Here is a 24,765-nt window from a genome sequence, read left to right as displayed (position 1 = left end):
TTCACCAGAACTCAGCAGGAATGAGAGTACTTTGTTTTTGTTAGTAGTGGGTGGCAAACAAAGCTAACTCAGTTTGGCTTTCTGTGATTTCTTGGCAACAAAGGCCAATCACAGATAGCAAATCATGAAGAGTACAGAGATGGGGCTCAGAAATTGCACAACTAAGGTAAAATGAAAAAATCTGGAAATGTCCAGTAAGCCTGTGAACATCTGTGATGAAGGAAACAAGAATTAATATTTCAGGCCAACATCACCAAGTGAAGATTCAGTTTGAGTTTAGATTAGGAAGGCTAAATGTCTAATCACACCTACAAAGTTTACTCCTTTGTCTCATCTCTAATTATTTTGTAATACTGCACTTGTTTATTTTGGATTGTTTACCTGCCGAACCAGATCCTGCACTGTGGCTTCTGGTGAAGAAATTACTTTTGGTGAATGAAAATGAACTAGAGCTTACCCTACTTTCAAATGGCAGATAGATTTCCCAGGAGTGATAGATGACAAAGTGCCCTGTCATTTTGGATGAAAAGGGCAATTTCACTTATTGTGGAAACAAGACTAGCACACTTTCCTGCTGAATCCCACTGTGGAGTACAGATGTCTGACTTAATGAATAAGTATGAACAATGAATACAAGAAAATAAAAGAAAATGTTAAAGTTGTTCCCATGGACATCATATGCTTTTTTTTTCATTTGGGTAAATTGACCATTGTGGACTTATACCAGAAACCTAGAGTTACAGCTGTAGCGCTATTTCTCTACTCAATCTTCACTGTAGATATGGATGTGCTGAATTTATGTAGTTGGTCCTTTTCAATAATATCATAAAATATAATCAAACCTCAATTTAAAAAAGACTGGAAAGGAAATTTGAATTGTATGCCTGCAAAACTACAAGTTTTGAAGAGACTGTCAAAACTGACAGAAAGTAGGTGAGCCAAATAACCAGCATTATTATTGCTTGATATATATAATTTTAGACAAAAACTAACACATTATCGAGGAACATCAGTAGGCACTTAATAGTATTCACAATTACTTCAGGCACAAGAAAAAACCTTATTAACTTCAATGTACAAAACAAAATACATCCTTTTACAAAGTTCCTGCAATCAAAAAATCGCAAGTCCTTTGGCAATAAAAGACTCCACTAAAAAGGAGAGCTCCAACAGGGAAGTTTACTTTGGGACAATATAAATTGATTGCGGTCTTTACAGCATGCCAGAAACTGTCACAAGAACAAGAGATTCGCACATAATAATTCCAAAAGGGTTTATCATTTACAAAACAGCTTTTGGAAACAGTTCTTAGATTTTTTGCTAGGTCACATATTACTGACATCTGCTACTGAAAGTACATCTACTTGAGTCTTGAATGTTGTAGAGAACTCCTTCGTGAGCAAACCATGTAAACAAATTCCATCGTGAGAATAGATCCATTTCTTCCCGGTCCAATCGTATCGTTTAGGCCCACTAAGGAAAAATGTACAGAGAACAGTCTGATGAAAATCCAGGTACATTTTAATCCTTATGTTACAGTGGTTGCTTCAGAGGGCGGAGGGCTGTCTCAGCAAAATGAATTCACTAGCTGCCTGGAGAGCAGGAATGGAAATTTAGTGGCATTCTGATTAGATTGTAGGAAGGCAACTAGATTCTTCCTCGTGCCCATAGGGAGTTATAACAAAGGAAAAGCCTTCATATACTCCCTGATTTCTTTTGGCTTACTGGGCTTCTTCTGCTGTGGTTCTGCAGTCAGGCTGCAGGCTCTGCAAGACTGGGGTGTGGTAAGGATCACATCATGAAGGTGATAGTGTCAAAATGATGCTACTTTTGATTGTTAATTTGGACTCTGCCTTCCTCATTACTTTGACTGTAGGAATGCAACAGATTGAAGTTTTCTTATTTTTAATCCGCCTCAAAAACTATTTTAACTGATCCCTCGGTTCCTTCCCAGGACACTGTGGTGTCTCCCAACCGCCCTCCTCCTCTAACCTAGTTAATAAGGCAAGGTACATTCTAAACTTTCTCTATTGAATATAAGTTTGTTATTAATTTGTTATTATTACTTGACGTAAGCTTTCTACTTTAGTACTGAGTGGGTGTTCAGATAAGTGGGGTATGGATGCTAGGGCAGTTGCTTGCTCCTCCTGCAGAATGTGGCAGTTGGGAGACATGGCGAACGTCTCCGCTGGCTACATCTGCGGGAAGTGCACCCAACTACAGCTCCTTGAAAACTGTGTTAGGGAAATGGAGCTGGAGCTGGATGAACTACGGATCATTCGGGAGGCAGAGGGGGTAATTGAGAGGAGTTACCGGGAGTTGGTCACTCCTAAGGCTCAGGACAAGGATAGATGGGTTACAGTTAGGGGGAGGAAAGGGGACAGGCAGACAGTGCAGAATCCCCTGTGGGCATTCCCCTCAGCAATAAGTATACCGTTTTGGATACTGCTGGGGGGGATGACCTACCAGAGGAAAGCCACAGTAGTCAGTTCTCTGGCACTGAGCCTGACATTGTGGCAAAGAAGGGAAGGGGGCAGAATAAAAAAGTACTCGTGGTAGGCGACTCGATAGTTAGGGGAAATCGACAGGAGATTTTGTGGTCAGGATCGGGATTCCCGGAAGGTATGTTGCCTTCCCTGATGCCAGGGTCCGGGACGTCTCCAATCGGGTGTATAAGGTTCTAAAAGGGGAGGGCGAACTGCCAGAAAACGTGTTACATATTGGCACTAATGATATAGCCAGAAAAAGGATTGAGGATATAAAAAGTGATTTCAGGGAGTTAGGATGGAAGCTGCAAAGCAGGACGAACAGAGTAGTGTTCTCTAGTTTACTACTGGTGCCACGAGATAGTGAGGCGAGGAACAGGGAGCTGTACAAGAAGGACGGGTTGCATCTGAACTGGAAGGGGACCATTGTTCTGGGTGGCAGGTTTGCTTGAGTAGTTTGAGAGGGTTTAAACTAGTATGGCAGGGGGGTGGGAACCTGAGCTGTATACCGGAGGTGAGAGTTGATGCAGGTGAGGCAGTAGCAAGAGGTAGACCAGCTAGTGGGAAGGAACCAAGGGATCGGTTAAAGTGTGTTTGCTTTAATGCAAGGAGGATCAGGAATAAAAGTGATGAACTTAGAGCATGGATCAGTACCTGGTGCTACGATGTTGTGGCCATAACAGAGACATGGGTTTCTCAGGGGCAGGAACGGTTGCTGGATTTGCCAGGGTTTAGAGCATTTAAAAAGAATAGGGAGGGAGGAAAAAGAGGAGGGGGTGTAGCACTACTAATCAGAGAGCGTATCACAGCTACAGAAGCTTCCATTGTCGAGGAAGATCTGCCTACCGAGTCAGTGTGGGTGGAAATTAGGAACAGCAAGGGAGCAGTCACCTCGTTAGGGGTTTACTACAAGCCTCCCCAATAGCAGCAGGGAGATTGAAGAAAACATAGGTCGGCAGATTTTGGAAAAGTGTGGACGTAGTCAGGTTGTTGTAATGGGTGACTTTAACTTTCCTAATATTGATTGGAACCTCCTTCGAGCAGAAGATTTGAATGGAACTGTTTTTGTAAGGTGTGTTCAGGAGGGTTTCCTAACTCAGTACGTTGACAGGCCGACGAGGGGAGAGGCCATTCTAGACTTGGTGCTCGGAAACGAGCCGGGGCAGGTATCAGATCTTGTGGTGGGAGAGAATTTTGGTGATAGTGACCATAACTGCCTCACATTCTACATAGCTATGGAGAAGGAGAGGATTAGGCAAAATGGGAGGATATTTAATTGGGGAAGAGGAAACTATGATGCAATTAGACATGAGTTAAGAAGCATGGACTGGGAGCAATTGTTCCATGGTAAAGGCACTACAGACATGTGGAAACTGTTTAAGGAACAGTTGTTGCGAGTGATGAATAAATATGTCCCTCTGAGACAGGCAAGAAGGGGTAAGATAAAGGAACCTTGGATGACGAGAGCGGTGGAGCTTCTCGTCAAAAGGAAGAAGGCAGCTTACATAAGGTGGAGGAAGCTAGGGTGAAGCTCATCTCTAGAGGATTACAGGCAGGCGAGGAAGGAGCTCAAAAATGTACTGAGGAGAGCCAGGAGGGGGCACGAGAAAGGCTTGGCAGAACGGATTAGGGAGAACACAAAGGTATTTTACACTTATGTGTGGAATAAGAGAATGGTCAAAGAAAGAGTAGGGCCAATCAGGGATAGCATAGGGAACTTCTGTGTGGAGTCTGAGGAGGTAGGGGAAGCCCTAAATGAGTTTTTTGCTTCTGTCTTTACGAAAGAAATGAACTTTGTAGTGAATGAAACCTTTGAAGAGCAGGTGTGCATGCTGGAATGGATAGAGATAGAGGAAGCTGATGTGCTGAAAATTTTGTCAAACGTTAAGATTGACAAGTCGCCAGGCCCGGACCAGATTTGTCCTCGGCTGCTTTGGGAAGAGAGAAATGCAATTGCTTCGCCACTTGCGAAGATCTTTGCATCCTTGCTCTCCACTGGAGTCGTACCTGAGGACTGGAGAGAGGCAAATGTAATTCCTCTCTTCAAGAAAGGAAATAGGGAAATCCCCGGCAATTACAGACCAGTAAGTCTCACGTCTGTCGTCTGCAAGGTGTTAGAAAGGATTCTGAGGGATAGGATTTATGACTATCTGGAAGAGCATGGCCTGATTAAATGCAGTCAACACGGCTTTGTGAGGGGCACGTCATGCCTCACAAACCTTATCGAGTTCTTTGAGGATGTGACTAGAAAAGTTGATGAGGGTCGAGCTGTGGATGTGGTGTATATGGACTTCAGCAAGGCATTTGATAAGGTTCCCCATGGTAGGCTCATTCAGAAGATCAGGAGGAATGGGATACAGGGGAACTTAGCTGTCTGGATACAGAATTGGCTGGCCAACAGAAGACAGCAAGTGGTAGTAGAAGGAAAATATTCTGCCTGGAAGTCAGTGGTGAGTGGTGTTCCACAGGGCTCTGTCCTTGGGCCTCTACTGTTTATAATTTTTAGTAATGACTTGGATGAGGGGATTGAAGGATGGGTCAGCAAGTTTGCAGACGACACAAAGGTTGGAGGTGTTGTTGACAGTATAGAGGGCTGTTGTAGGCTGCAGCGGGACATTGACAGGATGCAGAGATGGGCTGAGAGGTGGCAGATGGAGTTCAACCTGGATAAATGCGAGGTGATGCATTTTGGAAGGTCGAATTTGAAAGCTGAGTACAGGATTAAGGATAGGATTCTTGGCAGCGTGGAGGAACAGAGGGATCTTGGTGTGCAGATACATAGATCCCTTAAAATGGCCACCCAAGTGGACAGGGTTGTTAAGAAAGCATATGGTGTTTTGGCTTTCATTAGCAGGGGGATTGAGTTTAAGAGTTGTGAGACCTTGTTGCAGCTCTATAAAACTTTGGTTAGACCACACTTGGAATACTGCGTCCAGTTCTGGTCGCTCTATTATAGGAAAGATGTGGATGCTTTGGAGAGGGTTCAGAGGAGGTTTACCAGGCTGCTGCCTGGACTGGAGGGCTTATCTTATGAAGAGAGGTTGACTGAGCTCGGACTTTTTTCACTGGAGAAAAGGAGGAGGAGAGGGGACCTAATTGAGGTACACAAGATAATGAGAGGCATAGATAGAGTTGATAGCCAGAGGCTATTTCCCAGGGCAGAAATGGCTAACACGAGGGGTTATAGTTTTAAGCTGGTTGGAGGAAAGTATAGAGGGGATGTCAGAGGCGGGTTCTTTACACAGAGAGTTGTGAGAGCATGGAATGCGTTGCCAGCAGCAGTTGTGGATGCAAGGTCATTGGGGACATTTAAGAGACGCTGGACATGCATATGGTCACAGAAATTTGAGGGTGCATACATGAGGATCAATGGTCGGCACAACATCGTGGGCTGAAGGGCCTGTTCTGTGCTGTCCTGTTCTATGTTCTCTTCGAGCGCCAGTTTGTTTAGCTTCAATCTGCTCTCCTGACATGACAATCATGGTAGTCCATCCCATCTTCTTATTTAATGTTCCAAATCTCTCTCTCTCCAACTTCAGGCCCCAAACTGCTTTACAGTGAGCCTGTCTTTGTGTGATCACACTAATACCCGCTCACCCTGGGGCTCCACCAGACAGTGCCTTCCTGAGCATGCACACATACACACTCTCAGATGAGAGAGTGCAACATCTGACTTTATGACTCTACTCACGTCATAGCTAGTGAGCGGTGTTCATGGGTACATTGCCCCCAGAGTAAGGTAACGAACAAAACTACGATGATAACTTGCAATTATGAATCATCCCACTCAAAATTTGTAGTGACTGGAGCAGGTATATGGTAGAAATAACCAGGCTAGAGAAATATTTTTTCTAACTGATTTCTAGAATATGTGAATGCTGCAATCTCCACCTGTGGCCAGTTTGAACAAAAACATTATTTTCAAATACTTAATGTGACTTCAGAGAGACAGAAGCTGGCGCTGAAAGGAGAAGCTGTCACAGGGAGTTTAGCATAAGAGAAAGAAATATAAAATCGATCAACTTTCCTATGAGCTATATAATATTTTTTAGCATGCAACTTGCCACTCTGCAAATTTAAACAAAAATTTTTGATCTGCATTCTGCAAATACCTGATGGGAGATGATAACCAGATTTGTCTGTTTGGAGTCTGTTTATTAATTACGTACGTCCCCAAGGCTTCTCCCATATTTATTGTTAACACGCCATTCTGAAAGAAAATAAAGAAATTGTTAGTCAGAAGAATATTTTTCAAGTGCTAGTTGCCCTCCAGTGGACCAAGCGGAGGCTTCAGGAGAAGGTGGATTCAAGGGCAGGGAGTAATTACAGTTACTTAAACACAAATAATACATTATATAAAAAAAAGTTTCTTTGCTATGATGAGCTAAACCCAAGTGCAAATACTTTACATTGAATTCAATATTTTGTAAAATAATATCAAGAAAATAAGTTTCCACGAGTTCTTTCTGATTGGTCTGAATTATGTAATTGATGTGGAACATAAAGCAGTACTCGGTTTACTTCCATTTGTTTTTCTACATCAGTTTATCCCACATAAATCCTTTCTCTCTGAAAGATGTTTAAATAACTTTTTCATTTATTTCAACCTATTTTTGTTCGTGATTATGATTTATTTTCTTTAAATAACATTTGGTTAACATTGGTAGTTATGTCTAAAGAAAGTGCGCACATTAAATTATTGCATTTGTTTTCAAACCTCTCTCCACACCATCATCAGTATAAATGCCTTTATACTATTTTCAGTTCTCACAAAAGGTCATTGAACTCAAAATATTAACTCTGTTTTTCTGTCTACAGTTGCCGCTAAACCTGCTCAGTTTCTCTTGTACTTTGCTTGTTTCAGATTTCCAGCATCCACAGTTCTTTCTTGTTACTACTTCAAATTCTGCTCACTTGAGCACTCTTAATTTTAACTGCTCCACTGGTAGTCATGCCAGAGCTTCTTTGACCATAAACACTTGAAAATCATGCTTAAGCCTGTCAGCTTTTCAATCTTTAAAGCTTGACTTAAAACATATGTTCTTTATGAAGCATTTGATTACAACTCTTATTTGGCTTAGATGTCATTTTGTTTTGTTAACTGTTCATGTGACATACCCTGAGCTGTTTTGTTACGTTAAAGGAACTATATAAATCCAAACTGCCGCTATATTTATTACTAGGGTATATTATGTTAATTAGTGACATTATCCTACTGTCTGTGTTTCAATATGATTACAAGTATTGAGCAGTCAATATATTAAGTATAAATTGGGAACAATAGTGGTCTTTGGTGTGATAGACAAACATTTGGCCTTCACTGAGCAATTTCTTTTAAGATATTATCATTTGCTTCCTCATAGCTGGCTGCATTGACAGAAAATCAATTGCAACAGCCTGCTCTATTTACATGCCAACCAAATGCAGTCAGTTGAGTTTTACCGTAAATGATACATCATAGTCTTTTGGAACAAATGGTCGATCTCCGAGGTCTTCAAAGAAATCAGCTAAAAGATCCAATGTTTCTTCTGCAAGTCTCTCATATGTGGCTTCATCCAGTAAACTGCAACGAAGAAGAGTAATGATTTAAATTCAACATCTTCCAAATACCTGAATAAAGCACCTTTCTTGTAAACAGAATGTCACGGTATACCAAAAAATATTTCTTTTCCTTTCCTTTCTCTCCTGCAGGCAGCTTATTACCACCATCTCATTGAAAGAAGGAAAAGATTACCATTAGTACTTGTCATAAATGCTGTTACGCATTTGAGTAGATGAAACCACCTTCTTCAAACTAATTAAATCTGCTAAGTAGACAATTTAGAGGAACCTGCAGAATTTGATCAGAAACTTTCTCAGCCCTTTTATAGATTCACGTAACCACAAGCCAAGTTCAAAATCAAAAGGACACTCCCCTCCTTGAGAATTAGATGCTTTTATTTTATATGAAAGGCTTTCTTCAAAAATTCCACATGCTAGAGACCAAGTAGTCTGCTTATTTGGAAATGTATCTTACATCTCTGTTGGTTACTTGTTAGTTCTATAGACCTTTCAGTAAACTGGACACTTTTTTTGTACAAAATCTTTTTGTGTGATGGGCATCATGAACAGAGATGGTGTCCACCACTAGATTTCAATAGTTGAGGTGGCAATTCTGACACAGTGGGCAATATGATTGCCTCTGAATCAGGATGTTGCAAGTTCAAATTCAATTTAAGACTGACTACTCTCTTTGGAGCATTGAGGGGTGCTGCGCTGTAGGAGATGCCATTCTGCAAAGGTGTTAAAGCCTAAGTATCCTCTCAGCTGGATCCCAGCACACTATTTTGAAGAAGTTGTAGAAAGGTTATTACTTAGCCGGAGAGGTTCAGAATAGATTTACCAGGATGTTGCTGGGTATGGTAAGTTTCAGTTATTAAGAAAGGCTCAATAGGCTGGGACTTCTTTCACTGGAGCTTAGGAGGTTGACAGGTGATCGTATGGAAGTTTGTAAAATAATGAGGGTATAGATAGAGATAGTAAGAACCGCAGATGCTGGAGTCTGAGATAACACAGTGTAGAGCTGGAGGAACACAGCAGGTCAGGCAGCATCAGAGGAGCAGGAAACGTTTCGGGTTGGGACGCTTAATCAGAAATGGAGAAGGGAAGTCAGAAATAAATAGAGAAAAGGAGGGGTGGGGCTGCCGAAGATAGATGGGACAGTGGTAGGTGAGTACAGGTAGGAAGTGGTGAAGATTGGTCTGTGAGGTGAGAGGTGCAGATAGGTGGGACAGAAGATGGACAAGTTGTGTTAGATCAAAGAGGCAGGGATGAGGCTGCGGGTGGGGAGATTTTGCAACTGGTAAAATCCACATTTAGGCCATCGGGCTGTAGGATCCCAGGGCGGAATACAAGGTGCTGCTCCTCCAGTTTGCTAGTGGCATCATTGTGAAACTGGAGGGGGCCCAAAATGGACATGTCTCCCTGGGGATGGGAGGGGAGTTAAAATGGTTCGCGACTGGAGTTTTTAAGGTGAGAAGACAGATTAAAAAAAAACACAAGGGGACAATTCATTTTAATATAGAGTGTCATTCATGTGGGGAATGAACTTCTAGAGAAAATGGTCGATGTGGGTACAATTACAATGTAATTAAAAGACATATGGAAAAGTACATGCATAGGAAAGATTTGGAGGGATCTGGGCTAGGAGCAGGCAGGTGGGACTAGGTTAGTTTGGGATTATGGTTGGCATGGGCTGGTTGGACGAAGGCTCTGTTTCCGTGCTGTATTACTTTATGACTCTCTAAGTGGAGGGGAATTCTCTCCAATATCCTGGTTAATATATATCCCATAATCAACAACACCAAAATAAAGAAGTGTTTCTGATCATTATCAAATTATGCATGAGAGAGGTTGCTGTTTGTAAACTGGCTCTGTTTCTTACATTACAACAGTGACCACATTTCAAATGTATTCTCTGGCTGTAAAGACATATGAAGCAACATGAGTCCTAGTCAGCTGGACCGCAGAAGACAGATGCTGAGAGAGGCTGGTCTGGCCAAACAGATCAAAGGCTGTACATGCCAAGGGTAAAGGTCCAGAAATGTGATGATTTGGTCCATTTAGTTGTTGTGGTAGGGGTACTAATCTGATTAGAGAGATTCCAATAGAAAACTGTGGGTAAGATGAGCATGGACATGTTCAAGGGCTTGGAAGAAGATCTAGAGACTGGAAATAAAGCAGTAGCTTGGAAGGAGAAGGGTCAATGGTGAATTTCACGACCACACTTGTGATTCGGCAATAGACACTAATAGAACACTGGAAACCATTTGTAATATCATTTAATATGAAAGGTGGCAAAAGTTGTCGGATGGATCAACAGTCAACTAGGGATGGGATGTACAAACAAAAATGAATAGAGATTTGAAATGTTAACTTCTTCGACATACACATTGACTCAAAACAGTGTTATGTCATCACAGATAATGTGTGTCCTGATAGGTAAATCAAGAAGATTTCAAGGCACTCAGATCACTAGATTTATTGAGGCTGCACCAAATGTCCAGCTTTCAAGACTTAAACACAAATGAAATGTTCAGTTAGTTTTACAAACAGGATCAGCAAACGCCAACATTGTAGCTTTGTCACTGAAACAGAGCCAGGTTAATTATGCACCCAAAAATTGTGTGCACGCGCACACACTTGCATGTAAAGCCTTTTGCCACTTCAGGATACCTCGCATTTTCCATTCTTCTCAAAGTTGTTGAATGGATTTCCTTCCTCTGCAACTGTAAGCATCGTAACCAACGTGAATGCTGAAAACCCTACAAAAGATTTTTAAAAAAAATTGAATTGTAAGTGTGATGAATAAAAATATATTCCAGGCAGGTGTAAAAAAAGATTTAATGTCAATTTTTTTTAAAGATGCCAGCATGAGAGGAATTCCCTTCCTTGCATACTAATTGGTCTTTTTAACATTAAATATAAAGATAATTCAGGTTAAATCCCCCATCCTTTGTGAATTGCAATTTGTAAAGCTAAATAGATTCATTATTACAGATCAACAATAATAAAATAAACCCTTGAGGGGCTAATAGGTAAATGTTGTACGGAGAAGTGATATCTGATTTGAATTGCATTCGTGGATCTCAGTTGGGACAGTAATGCTGAGTGTACTAATCTCAGTTGGAATATTAGCAGGAACATCTATGACCCAAGGAGGTGGAGAAAAAGCAAATAAACTTAAGATCCCTGTTTACAACTGCTGTTTAGGAGCCCTCATTGCAAGGTATTTGTGATTCCCTCTTGGCTAAATACTGTTGTATGGTAACAATCACAATTTTTAGGCCTGTTAAGGATGGTTATTAAGGTGCTGACAAAACTGTACTATGATACTTCCAGGAAACAACAGAGAATCAAAAGCTTAGATTAAAAGTTAAACATTCAAAGCTTGCCAACCAAAGGCTGTTTTGTGAATTGCAGCATGAAACAGCTGAATAAAGCAGCTATAGTCACTAGACAACACATTTTAATTATTTACCGAATACCATTTGACACCCTTCTGCAGTTAGGTATAAAGGAGTGAATCACTTAGCTACCTCACCTTAGATAATTGTTCCCTGATGTTTAAATGACTCTGCCTTCAAAAGCAATGTTTTTACCCCTTCTTAAAATAGCCACCGTTATCCTCTTTGATGAATGCCCTTAATTTCAACTTCCCTTTTATCTCCCAAAGGCATCTATATTCTCATCTCTTTCACCACTGTTCAGTATCCTAATGTCTGCTTTCAATTCTATACAACTGAGTGTGCTGATGTAAGAAATGAATGACTTTAATTTCTTGCAACGGTTTCCTCTCATTAGCATAAACACTTTGGAGACTTGTGACCTGCTGAAAATTTTCCAGCATCTTCTGCCTATACTTTAGATACATGGCTTCTGCCGTATTTTGATTTTGTTTTACTATTTTGTTGTTGCACGTCAGGGTAAGTGCAGAAATGTGTGCTGCCTGGGCAGTTATCAGAGTTCTGTATTACAGGTATTTAGAATATAGCAGAGTTTGGTGTGTGGCTGCATAGTTGTAGCAAAATAATGATAAGACAGTATTGCAATCAAATTTCTGGTCCTTTGAAGCAATCCAGGCAATTTTACTTAAATAGGCCCTATTGTATTGAAGTTATAAATATTACCACAAATTAAATTTTTTGTTTGTAAGCACAGTGCATGCAATCCAAAAACAATATGAAGCATTTCAATCCTTTGTGCTTAATGTATTCAGTTTAAAGAAAACATGTATAGATGCAGCATGGGGCAAAATATGGCATGTTCAGTCCTATGCAAGCATGATACTTAATAGCTAAAAGTATCTTTTGGCTTTACATTGTTTTGTGATGGGCGTAGATTAATACTGCACTACACTCATTTTGATTGCAGTAGTTCCATAAAGGAAGAATGGTAGAATTCATAGCTGTTGCGCTGCTGTCTCTGGCAGGGTATAGTAAAATTATGTGTGAAGCTCCACCTGGTGGAATAGGAAATAAGTGATGAGAAGCACTTCCAGGAAGCTAGTAACAGTCACATAGATTTGGGGTAATCAATGAAAGAACGAGAGGCAATATGAATAAAATTAACAAGTTATAATGATCTGGAATGCACCACCTGAAAAGCAGTAACTTTCAAAAATGACATTAAATAATTAATTGAATGAGAAAAATTCACAAGGAAATAGGCAAAAGAGCAAGCAGGAACTGAAAGTAATTGCAGTGCCCTCTTAAAAAGCCAGCATTTGCACAATGGGCCAAATGGCCTCCTTCGTTCCACAGAACCAGTGTCAAGTACTTGCCATTATCTATAGATTTATTAATTCCTATTGGAGGCTCAAAAACATAAGACTTGACTTTCCTTACTTGTTGACCAATTGTTGGCTGACAACAAGTCTTTCTCAGTGAAACTGAAAATATTTGACAGCAATAAGTGTCTTTCTATTGTTTTATGATGGAAGGAGGTTTATGATTTCCAGAGGCATTTGATAAGGTGTCATATAAAAGATCATTGCACAAGATTGGAGTTTGCAATGTTACAGGTAATATATTGGGTAACCCACAGAAACTGGACAGTCAAAATTAATGAGTCATTTTCAGTTTGGAAAGATGTAACTAGTGCAGTGTCACAAGAATTAACTGTAGTCCCTCAATTAATTAATACTGAGATGGATGAGGGGGCAGAATGTAATTTATTCAAATTTGCTTATGATACAAAAATAAATGGTTGGGCATTTTGTGAAGAATATATAAATCTGTAAAAGAATAGTCAGATTTACTGAGTGGACAAAAAAAAATTGGCAGATAAAGTTTAGTGCAGAAAAGTGTGAAGTTGTGTACTTTGGTAAGAAGAATCAAAGGCAGGCTATTATTTACATTGAAAGAGATGACAAAAGGTGCAGCACTGAGGAAACCTGGTGTTCTTGTCCATGAAACACAAAACATTGGCATATAGATATAGCAAGTAATTAAGAAGGCAAATGAAATTTTGGCCATTATTGTTAGGAGGAAAGCTTGTTACGACAGGGCAAGGCTGCACCTGAAGTACAATGTACAGTTCTGTGTCCTGCACTCAATAGGAATATACTGGCATTGGAGGCAATTTAAAAGAGATTCACAAGGCTGATTCTGGGATGAATGGGCTGATTTACGAGAACAGCAAAACAGGATTGGTATTTATTTGTTAGAGGAGAATGAGGGTAATCATATTGAAACATGCAATATTGTGACGGTGCATGACAGAGTAATGTTGAGAAGATGCTTCCACTGGGTGTGGAATCTTGAACTGGGACATAAAATTACAGAATAAAAGGACACTAATTTAAAATTTATATGTGCGGGAATTTCTTTTCTCAGAGTAGTAAATGCCTGGAATTCTCTACCCCAGACAGTCATGGAGTCTAGATCACTGAAAATATTTAAAGAAATAGGCAGGTCTTTGAAAATATTGAGAAATAGGCAGTTATGATGAACAACACGGAAGAAGAGTTGAGGCCTGGTGCAGATCAACTGTGATCTTACAGATTGGTGGGGTAGGCTTGAGGAGGCTGAATGGTTTACTTCTGCTCCTATTTCTTCTATTTATGCTGAGGATAACAACTTGATTGCTGTCATTTGCGTGACTCCCTCGAGTGGAATGTCATGGTTTTCCTGAGAAGAGGACTGTAGTGGTTGTAATGAGGTCAGCCAGATGGACCTCACAGCATATGAGCTCTCTGCTTGGGGCTGCTAATCTGGTCCAAACAGGGAGCCCTGGCTGACAGATATAAACAGGAGTGTCAGAAGTTCTGTTCAGTCTGAGAGCTGGCTCTAAGGGAGAAGGACCAATGTGAAGGACTCTCCACCTGTAAGTAAAGATGAGCAGTGACAGGATACTGGCCTCTGAGGTGTTATTTCAAGGGCCTTTGGAAGTCACCATTTTAAAAATACGAGATAGTTTTGTGTGCTGTTGTACTTAAGATCTGATTCAGGGTAGGATCAGAGTACATATAAGCACAGTAAATTCAGACAAATCAGTACAGAATCACATTTTATTTTGCGCTTCATTGATGTTACAATCAAAAGACTAATGAAGCACAGTTCAACTGTACCAATACATCCCTTTAACACAAAATAAAAATCTTGATTGGGTTTTTAATAGAAGCATAATCTGCCCAAAATGGATGACAACCCAAAGCAAGAGATTTAGGAGGGAATCCAAAAGCATTGTCAAAGAGATGGTCAAAGTAAGATGATAAAACTGTGCAATGTGGCTCAGTCAATAGCACTTTTTTTTGCCTTTTAGTTAGACAATTATGGGTTTGAGTACTTCTCCAGAGATCTGACCACAAAAGCGACACAAATGCTTCCAGTGCTGAGAGAAGACTTCATTATCAGGAAGTGCCATCTTTCAATTGTAATGACGTCTCAGATGGATGTCATTATTTTAAAGAAGAGCAGGTGAGTACTCTTCAATGTCCTTTTCAATACATATTCATCAACCAACCTCACAAATAGATTATTTGGTCATTGTCATATTGGTATTTGCAGGAGATGCGGTCTACAAATTGGTGATGCATTTTCTTATCATAAAAATGAACAAACTTCATTGGCTGTAAAGTACTTTGGGATGTCGAGGTGGTGGAAGTTGTTGTGAAAATGTAAATCTTTCTTTAAAATAGAAGATGGAGATCATGTTAGGATTCAGAATGTGGAAGCTAAATGACAAAGCTTTCAATTCTACTGAATGCTTAATGACCAGAATTGGAGGAATGCTGAGATATTGGATGGTTACATGTGATTATATAGGATATCAATGGCACAGAAACTGGCATTTTGTCCAATTAGTTCCTACTGGTATTTATGCCACACTAAAGCTTCCTCCCATCTTTTCTCAACTATATCTAACATTATAATCCATGATTCTTTTCTCCATCATATATTTGTCTAGCTTCCTTTTGCATGTATCTATACTATTTGTTTCAACTGCTTCTTATGGCAACAAGTTCCATATTCTTACCACTTTGTGTTATGGAACTGAAGGAGGTTGTAAAAGTAGAATAAACTGGGATTTAACCAAAAGATAAGAATTTTAAATTGGAGGCATTAAAGACTGGGAGCTAATGCAAGTTAGCAAGGCTAGGGATGATGAGTACGCAGAGCCTGGTGTGTGACAGAATGCTAGCAGCAGTGTTCCAGGTGAATTGAAATTTACAGTGGGTGGAGGGTGACAGCTGGTCCTGACAGCACTAAAATAGATAAGACTAAGTACCACTCATGTAACTGCGGAAGCGGACCATATCTCTGTAAATAATGTCACAATTATTGAAATGATTTCAATTGCAGCTCTGAAATGTTCAGAGTTACATCAGTTATTTGTGTTTATGTGGCATTTTCAACACAGGCACAAAAAGAATTATCAAACAAAATTCTGCATAAAGCCATAAAGATTTCCAGGACAAGATAACAAAAGTGTGAAGCTGGATGAACACAGCAGGCCAAGCAGCATCTTAGGACCACAAAAGCTGACGTTTCGGGCCTAGACCTTGAAAGGTGCTGCTTGGCCTGCAGTGTTCATCCAGCTCCACACTATGTTATCTTGGATTCTCCAGAATCTGCAGCTCCCATTATCCCCAAGATTTCCAGGACAGATGGCCAACTATTGGACCAAAACATAATGTTTTAAGGAAAATCTTCAAAAGACAGAAAAATACAGAAACAATAAGATTTAGGGAAGAATTTCCTTAGCTCAGGGCCAAGGCAGCTGGTGGCACAATTCTCAGTGGGGGTGAAGCAACAGAAAACAAATGCTCAAGTGTCCAAATATGGATGACAGAGATTTTTGAGGATTGCAAGGCTGGGAAGGCTGTGTGTGACATGGGAGGATTACTGAGACACAGAGGGGTCAAATTACTAACGTTGGCTTTTCAACAGAAAATTGAGATGGGCAAAATTGTTTTTTCCCCTCACGCCATTAATTCTTTAAAACCTGATACAAAATGTAACCACAGCTTTCAAACAATTCAGCAATTATGAACATCAATCCACAGAATCACAGCAAACAATGTAACTTATAGATAATGACCATGTTGAATTATTGGGTAATGATTTCTGCTGAACACCACTCACTCTTGGACTTTAGCCCAAAATTCAAGGTTGATACTCCAGTGCAATACGTAGGGAGTGCTGCACTGTTGGAGATATCATTTTTCATACAACAGTTTAAGGAGAGATTCCAGCTACCCTCTTAGCTGAATGAAAAGATCTCACAGTTACTATTTCAATGAAGAGCTGAAGACTTGTTCTCAATCTCTTTAACTTTATTTATTTACTCTGGTCCATTCCTCCTCCATTCCCAACATTTTCCTAAAGCCCCATGCCACCTTTTTGTGCAATCGCAGAAGGTGCAATACCTACCAGTTTACCTCCTCTCTCGTTATCATCCGAAGCCCCAGACATATCATCCAGGTGTAGCAGTGATTTACCAATACTTCATTCAATCTAGTCTACTATATTGCTGTCCACAAGGTCACATTGTTCACACTGAGAAGAAACCCAGCCCTGGGGAGTGCTTAGCAAGACACCTGCAAAAATGACCCCAAGCTTCCAGTTTCCATTTCAACACACCAGCGTGATTCCTTACATCTCTTTGTAGGCCTGCTACAGTGTTCCAGCAAGCCTCAACACAAGCTTGAACAACATTTTCACTTGGGAACCCTGTAGCCTCTAGGGTTTAACATCACGTTCAATTACTTTACAGCACGATACCATCATTCAATGTTTTTGACCCACCCCATACCTGGTCCTGTTCTGACATGGGTTGCTTTTAGCATAGTCAACAATCTCCTGTACTCGCAGGCCCATTATTACATCATATGGGCAGCATTCAGAACAGCTTACCCATTTACTCCTACCCTTAGTTCTTATTATCACTTATTCAGTTTTCTTTTTCTATTCTGGCCTGTTGTCTGAAAACTCTTTGTTTGCCTCCCCTTTCATATCTCTATATGGGCTCCATCTCCACCTATTTGCTTACCTCTCCCCTTCCACCACCATGCCCCAACCACAAATTTGGCTTCAGCATAAATATCTATGTTTCTTAGCTGCTAACAGTTCTGATGAAGAGTCAAATGACTCAAAACATTAATTCTACTTTCTTCCCAAAGATGCTGCAAGATTTGCTGAGTTTCTTCAGAAATTTCTACATTTGTTTAAAAAAAAATTGTGACTAAATTGATTGCTGTGATTCCTTCATTATGTCAGCACTTCTACACTACTTCAAAAGCACTTTACTGGCAGTTAAGCTTTAGTCATTTTGCAGTCAATAAAGGCATTTAAAAAAGCGAGCAGGAACTCATGGCCTCAAGGTTTAACATCTCATCTGGAAGGTTACATTTCTGGCAATGCAGTACTTGACCAGTACTGCACTGGCAGTGTGAGGTTTGTGCAGAGTAGAGGTATTAGCTCTGATTCAGCCATTGCAGTCCCTCTTTGAAATCAGAAGGTTACTGAATCAAGATGCATTCCAGGAATTTGAACAGATAATTCAGAATTACATTTCTCATGCTGCAGTGAAGATGTGGTGATAGTGACTACCCTCAATGTCAAGTGCGACTGAGTGTGGAATAAAGAAGCCTGATTAAAAACAGAGTTGAAAGGAATCATTGGAAACCATGCACTGGTGGAAACATTTTAGCACAATAGAAGATCATGTGGTTCTTAGAGTTCAATCATACTTACACCAGAACATCTGTGCAAGGATTCTTTAGTATAATGCCTCGGCCCAACTGTCTTAAGCTGCTTCATCAAATGCCTTCATTCAGAGATGGCAAGGTTGCTGATGATTGCTGCAAAGTGTCCGTAGCCACTAGCAATTTTTCAAATCCTGGAAGAGTCCAGCAAGACCTGGACAACAGTGGGGTTTTGGCTGATAAGTGGGATGTAATATTCACACAACACAAATGTCAGACAATGGCTGTCTCCAACAGGAGAGAATCTCATCATCTTCCATAGACATTAAATAACCTCATAATCGCTGAGCCTTCCATTAGCAACATCTGGGTGTTACTATTGGCCAGAAGCTACAGTGAGCTAGCCATATAGGTACTGTGGTGACAAGAGCGGGTCAGAGGCTGAGAATTCTAAGGTAACTCCATCCATGCAGCTCCAATGATACACGGAAACCTGGCATCAACCAGGACAAGATAATAAAATGTGAGGCTGGATGAACACAGCAGGCCAAGCAGCATCTCAGGAGCACAAAAGCTGACGTTTCGGGCCTAGACCCTTCATCAGAGAGGGTCTAGGCCCGAAACGTCAGCTTTTGTGCTCCTGAGATGCTGCTTGGCCTGCTGTGTTCATCCAGCCTCACATTTTATTATCTTGGAATTCTCCAGCATCTGCAGTTCCCATTATCTCATCAACCAGGACAAAGCAGCTTGAGTGATACGGTATCCATCAACTCCAACATTTAACTCTCTCCATTGCCAGCTTACAATGGCTGCAGAAAATACACAAAATACACTTCAGTAACTTTCCAAGCTTCCTTTTCACAGGACCTTTCAATCCTGTAACATGTATCATCTTGAAACATAAGTGTAATAGATGCATAGAATGCCATTGCCTGCAAGTTCCTCTCAAAGTCATACACCATCTTCACTTGGAACAATATTGCCATACGTTCTCCATCTCTGGGTCAAAATCCTGGAACTCACTGCTTAACAACATTCTGGATGTTTCAACATTAAATGGATCAGGGTATTTCAAGTGGTTGATCGCAAGAGAAATTAAGGTGGTTGACAAATGCTGTATTGCCAGCTGCAGCCACAAACCAAAAGTGAATAAAAAAGGTGCTATCCTTCGACCAAGATATTAAACAGTGTCAGAGATAATGGGAACTGCAGATGCTGGAGAATCCAAGATAATAAAATTTGAGGCTGGATGAACACAGCAGGCCAAGCAGCATCTCAGGAGCACAAAAGCTGATGTTTCGGGCCTAGACCCTTCATCAGAGAGGGGGATGGGGTGAGGGTTCTGGAATAAATAGAGAGAGAAGGTAAGGCTGACCTAAGATGGAGAGAAAAGAAGATAGGTGGAGAGAGTATAGGTGGAGAGGTAGGGAGGGGATTGGTCAGTCCAGGGAAGACGGACAGGTCAAGGAGGTGGGATGAGGTTAGTAGGTAGGAGATGAAGGTGCGGCTTGGGGTGGGAGGAAGGGATGGGTGAGAGGAAGAACCGGTTAGGGAGGCAGAGACAGGTTGGACTGGTTTTGGGATGCAGTGGGTGGGGGGGGGGAAGAGCTGGGCTGGTTGTGTGGTGCAGTGGGGGGAGGGGACGAACTGGGCTGGTTTAGGGATGCGGCGGGGGAAGGGGAGATTTTGAAACTGGTGAAGTCCACATTGATACCACTAGGCTGCAGAGCTCCCAGGCGGAATATGAGTTGCTGTTCCTGCAACCTTCGGGTGGCATCATTGTGGCACTGCAGGAGGCCCATGATGGACATGTCATCTAAAGAATGGGAGGGGGAGTGGAAATGGTTTGCGACTGGGAGGTGCAGTTGTTTGTTGAGAACTGAGCGGAGGTGTTCTGCAAAGCGGTCCCCAAGCCTCCGCTTGGTTTCCCAAATGTAGAGGAAGCCACGCTGGGTACAGTGGATGCAGTATACCACATTGGCAGATGTGCAGGTGAACCTCTGCTTAATGTGGAATGTCATCTTGGGGCCTGGGATAGGGGTGAGGGAGGAGGTGTGGGGGCAAGTGTAGCATTTCCTGCGGTTGTAGGGGAAGGTGCCGGGTGTGGTGGGGTTGGAGGGCAGTGTGGAGCGAACAAGGGAGTCACGGAGTGAGTGGTCTCTCCGGAAAGCAGACAGGGGTGGGGATGGAAAAATGTCTTGGGTGGTGGGGTCGGATTGTAGATGGCGGAAGTGTCGGAGGATGATGCATTGTATCCGGAGGTTGGTGGGGTGGTGTGTGAGAACGAGGGGGATCCTCTTTGGGCGGCTGTGGCGGGGGCGGGGTGTGAGGGATGCGTTGCGGGAAATATGGGAGACGCGGTCAAGGGCGTTCTCGATCACTGTGGGGGGAAAGTTGCGGTCCTTGAAGAACTTGGACATCTGGGATGTGCGGGAGTGGAATGTCTTATCTTGGGAGCAGATGTGGCGGAGGCGGAGGAATTGGGAATAGGGGATGAAATTTTTGCAGGAGGGTGGGTGGGAGGAGGTGTATTCTAGGTAGCTGTGGGAGTCGGTGGGCTTGAAATGGACATCAGTTACAAGCTGGTTGCCTGAGATGGAGACTGAGAGGTCCAGGAAGGTGAGGGATGTGCTGGAGATGGCCCAGGTGAACTGAAGGTTTGGATGGAAATTGTTGGTGAAGTGGATGAACCGTTGGAGCTCCTGTGGGGAGCAAGAGGCGGCGCCGATACAGTCATCAATGTACCGGAGGAAGAGGTGGGGTTTGGGGCCTGTGTAGGTGCGGAAGACTGACTGTTCCAAGTAACCTACAAAGAGGCAGGCATAGCTGGGGCCCATGCGGGTGCCCATGGCCACCCCCTTAGTCTGTAGGAAGTGGGAGGAGTCAAAAGAGTTGTTGAGGGTGAGGACGGGTTCGGCTAGGCGGGATGAGGGTGTCGGTGGAGGGGAACTGGTCGGGCCAGCGGGACAGGAAGAAGCGGAGGGCCTTGAGGCCATCTGCATGCGGAATGCAGGTGTATAGGGACTGGACGTCCATGGTGAAGATGAGGTGTTGGGGTCCAGGGAATTGGAAGTCCTGGAGGAGGTGGAGGGCATGGGTGGTGTACTGAACTCGTCCTCACCCTCAACAACTTCTCTTTTGACTCCTCCCACTTCCTACAGACTAAGGGGGTGGCCATGGGCACCCGCATGGGCCCCAGCTATGCCTGCCTCTTTGTAGATTACGTGGAACAGTCCCTCTTCCGCACCTACACAGGCCCCAAACCCCACCTCTTCCTCCGGTACATTGATGACTGTATCGGCGCCGCCTCTTGCTCCCCAGAGGAGCTCCAACAGTTCATCCACTTCACCAACACCTTCCACCCCAACCTTCAGTTCACCTGGGCCATCTCCAGCACATCCCTCACCTTCCTGGACCTCTCAGTCTCCATCTCAGGCAACCAGCTTGTGACTGATGTCCATTTCAAGCCCACCGACTCCCACAGCTACCTAGAATACACCTCCTCCCACCCACCCTCCTGCAAAAATTCCATCCCCTATTCCCAATTCCTCCGCCTCCACCGCATCTGCTCCCACGATAAGACATTCCACTCCCGCACATCCCAGATGTCCAAGTTCTTCAAGGACCGCAACTTTCCCCCCACAGTGATCGAGAACGCCCTTGACCGTGTCTCCCGTATTTCCCGCAACACATCCCTCACACCCCACCCCCGCCACAACCGCCCAAAGAGGATCCCCCTCGTTCTCACACACCACCCCATCAACCTCCGGATACAATGCATCATCCTCCGACACTTCCGCCATCTACAATCCGACCCCACCACCCAAGACATTTTTCCATCCCCACCCCTGTCTGTTTTCCGGAGAGACCACTCTTTCCGTGACTCCCTTGTTCGCCCACACTGCCCTCCAACCCCACCACACCCGGCACCTTCCCCTACAACCGCAGGAAATGCTACACTTGCCCCCACACCTCCTCCCTCACCCCTATCCCAGGCCCCAAGATGACATTCCACATTAAGCAGAGGTTCACCTGCACATCTGCCAATGTGGTATACTGCATCCACTGTACCCGGTGTGGCTTCCTCTACATTTGGGAAACCAAGCGGAGGCTTGGGGACCGCTTTGCAGAACACCTCCGCTCAGTTCGCAGCAAACAACTGCACCTCCCAGTCACAAACCATTTCCACTCCCCCTCCCATTCTTTAGATGACATGTCCATCATGGGCCTCCTGCAGTGCCACAATGATGCCACCCGAAGGTTGCAGGAACAGCAACTCATATTCCGCCTGGGAACCCTGCAGCCTAATGGTATCAATGTGGACTTCACCAGTTTCAAAATCTCCACTTCCCCCACCGCATCCCTAAACCAGCCCAGTTCGTCCCCTCCCCCCACTGCACCACACAACCAGCCCAGCTCTTTCCCCCCACCCACTGCATCCCAAAACCAGCCCAACCTGTCTCTGCCTCCCTAACCTGTTCTTCCTCTCACCCATCCCTTCCTCCCACCCCAAGCCACACCCCCATCTACGTACTAACCTCATCCCACCTCCTTGACCTGTCCGTCTTCCCCGGACTGACCTATCCCCTCCCTACCTATACGCTCTCCACCTATCTTCTTTTCTCTCCAGCTTTGGTCCGCCTCCCCCTCCCTCCCTATTTATTCCAGAACCCTCACCCCATCCACCTCTCTGATGAAGGGTCTTGGCCCGAAACATCAGCTTTTGTGCTCCTGAGATGCTGCTTGGCCTGCTGTGTTCATCCAGCCTCACATTTTATTATATTAAACTGTGACTTGTCTGCATCTTAGGTGAAAGATCATGGTCAGTCTATTGAAGGACATGAAAGTTATCATCAGCATTATGGTCAATATTCATCCTTCAATAAACATCACTAAAACAATTATTTGATCATCTATCTCATGGCTGCTCATGAGAATTTGCTCTGTGCATCTGTTTCCACGACCCTCAGCAAAGTGCTGCATTGGCTGTAAAACATTTATACACCACATTGGCATTACAGAATTTTTCATTAACACCTACATAGGCTGCTTAAAAACAAATGATACGGAATCCTAACTTATTTTTAAAAGAGTCATACAGCACATGGATTAGCCATTTGGCCCATGTAATGGGTTCTTTTTTTGCTTTCACTATTGAGGGGTGACCTCACAGAGATTTATGAAATCATGAGGGGGATGGATAGGGAAAATAAACAATGTCATTTTCCCGGGATGGGATAGCCAAAACCATTGGGCATAGGTTTAAGGTTAGAGTGGAAAGATTTAAAAGGGACCTAAGGGGCAACTTATTCACACAGAGGGTGATGCCTGCACGGAATGAGGTGCTGGAGGAAATGGTGAAGGCTAGTACAACTACAACATTTAAAAGCCATCTGGATGAGTACATGAATAGGAAGGATTTACAGGGATATTGGCTAAATGCTGATAAACGAGACTGGATTTATACCAGCTATCTGGTGGGCACGGACGAGTTGGTTCGAAGGGTCTGTTTCCGTGCATTATGACTGTACTTGTTTCGGTGGACTTATGATGCAGGACAATGTGTAGCCACGAGAACAATTTTCATCAATCAAGAGGCGGCCACGAGGAGACCTGCCAGAGGAGTCTCAAAACCTCGAAGAGCTTGATGAAAGTGGATAGGGGCAAAAAGGCTCCTGTTGGTGTAAGGATCCAGAATCAGAAGATAGAGATTAAAGCTAATCGACAAAAAGTACCGCAGGACGTTTTTCATGCGGCGAGTGTTTCGGATCTGGAATGCACCAGCATACGTTTTCAGAATCTCTATCTGCAGGTACAATGGAAGGTACAGGGAGGGCTATGTGAGACAACAAGGTGTAGAGCTGGATGAACCCAGCAGGCCAAGCAGCGTCAGAGGCGCAGGAAAACTGACGTTTCAGGCCTAGACCCTTCTTCAGAAAATGTGATTTGAATGTTGCCTTAGTAAACAGCTGGTCCAAGCACAACGGGCCGAACAGCCTCTCGCCGTATTATGTTACACAACAGAATTTGACACGAACTCATCGCCACAGATTCCAGCCCATGACGCCGGGCCTCAGGTCGTCAAGCCGTTCCACCGCGAGAGCCGCTATGTGAGCAGTAACCAATCGGCTTCGCTCAGGGAGGAGAGGGGCGGAACCTTAATTGAGGTCGCATGGACTAGCCTCCGAGGATGGAGACCACATGATCTCCGGAAAGACCAATAGCAACACAGCGCGAGAACTTGCGGGGGGGTGGGGGCGCGCGGAGGTCCCGGCCTCAAACTGACTTTAAATAAATGTCAGTAATGTGCTACACGCATACATCCAATTAAGGACCTTCACTGCTGTTACTCACCGCGGATAAAGTGTTGAGTGAGGGGATGGTTACGTGATGAATTTCGGGGACTGTCGTTGCTGTAAGGTGCCTTGTAAACCTGAGGATTGAGGGGCGTAAGCCCCGGTTTAGAAAACCCGCCATTTGCCACCGGGGGTGGCGTGTGAAGACCAACGATCACATCGGCCCTCGACTCACAGTCCCTTTTGTGAGGAGCCAGTAGCAAGGATTGTGCGTGCACGCAGGGCGATATGACAC

General features: G+C 43.2%; 1 protein-coding gene across 3 annotated transcripts; it reads right to left on the bottom strand.

Moving 5' to 3' along the window:
* Nucleotides 1-1,160: 1,160 nt before the first annotated feature.
* Nucleotides 1,161-24,765, bottom strand: fxn (frataxin). Of its 3 annotated transcripts, XM_048526704.1 has the most exons (6): nucleotides 24,529-24,640; nucleotides 18,224-18,388; nucleotides 10,701-10,789; nucleotides 7,929-8,049; nucleotides 6,599-6,696; nucleotides 1,161-1,473 (listed from the first exon to the last, which is right to left on the bottom strand). In XM_048526704.1, the coding sequence occupies exons 2-6, from the start codon at nucleotides 18,287-18,289 to the stop codon at nucleotides 1,326-1,328; spliced, it is 522 nt and encodes a 173-aa protein (XP_048382661.1). In that variant the 5' UTR covers nucleotides 18,290-18,388; nucleotides 24,529-24,640; the 3' UTR covers nucleotides 1,161-1,325. The 3 variants fall into 3 exon arrangements, with proteins under 3 accessions (XP_048382661.1, XP_048382660.1, XP_059499982.1); XM_048526703.2 differs by lacking the exon at nucleotides 18,224-18,388 and having other exon boundaries at nucleotides 24,529-24,765; XM_059643999.1 differs by lacking the exon at nucleotides 24,529-24,640 and having other exon boundaries at nucleotides 18,224-18,395.

Source organism: Stegostoma tigrinum, chromosome 3 (genome assembly GCF_030684315.1).
Source record: "Stegostoma tigrinum isolate sSteTig4 chromosome 3, sSteTig4.hap1, whole genome shotgun sequence".
Classification (NCBI taxonomy): domain Eukaryota; kingdom Metazoa; phylum Chordata; class Chondrichthyes; order Orectolobiformes; family Stegostomatidae; genus Stegostoma; species Stegostoma tigrinum.
Note: the sequence above shows the minus strand (reverse complement) of the source record. Positions and strands in the feature narration are given on the sequence as shown.

Coding starts and splice junctions, on each gene's coding strand:
- fxn (XM_048526703.2), bottom strand. CDS start 24,651: ATGGCGGGTTTTCTAAACCGGGGCTTACGCCCCTCAATCCTCAGGTTT. Junction 6,697..7,928: donor ACTATGATGTATCATTTACG/GTAAAACTCAAC, acceptor ATTTTCTTTCAG/AATGGCGTGTTAACAATAAA. Junction 1,474..6,598: donor TGGTTATCATCTCCCATCAG/GTATTTGCAGAA, acceptor ATTTTTCCTTAG/TGGGCCTAAACGATACGATT.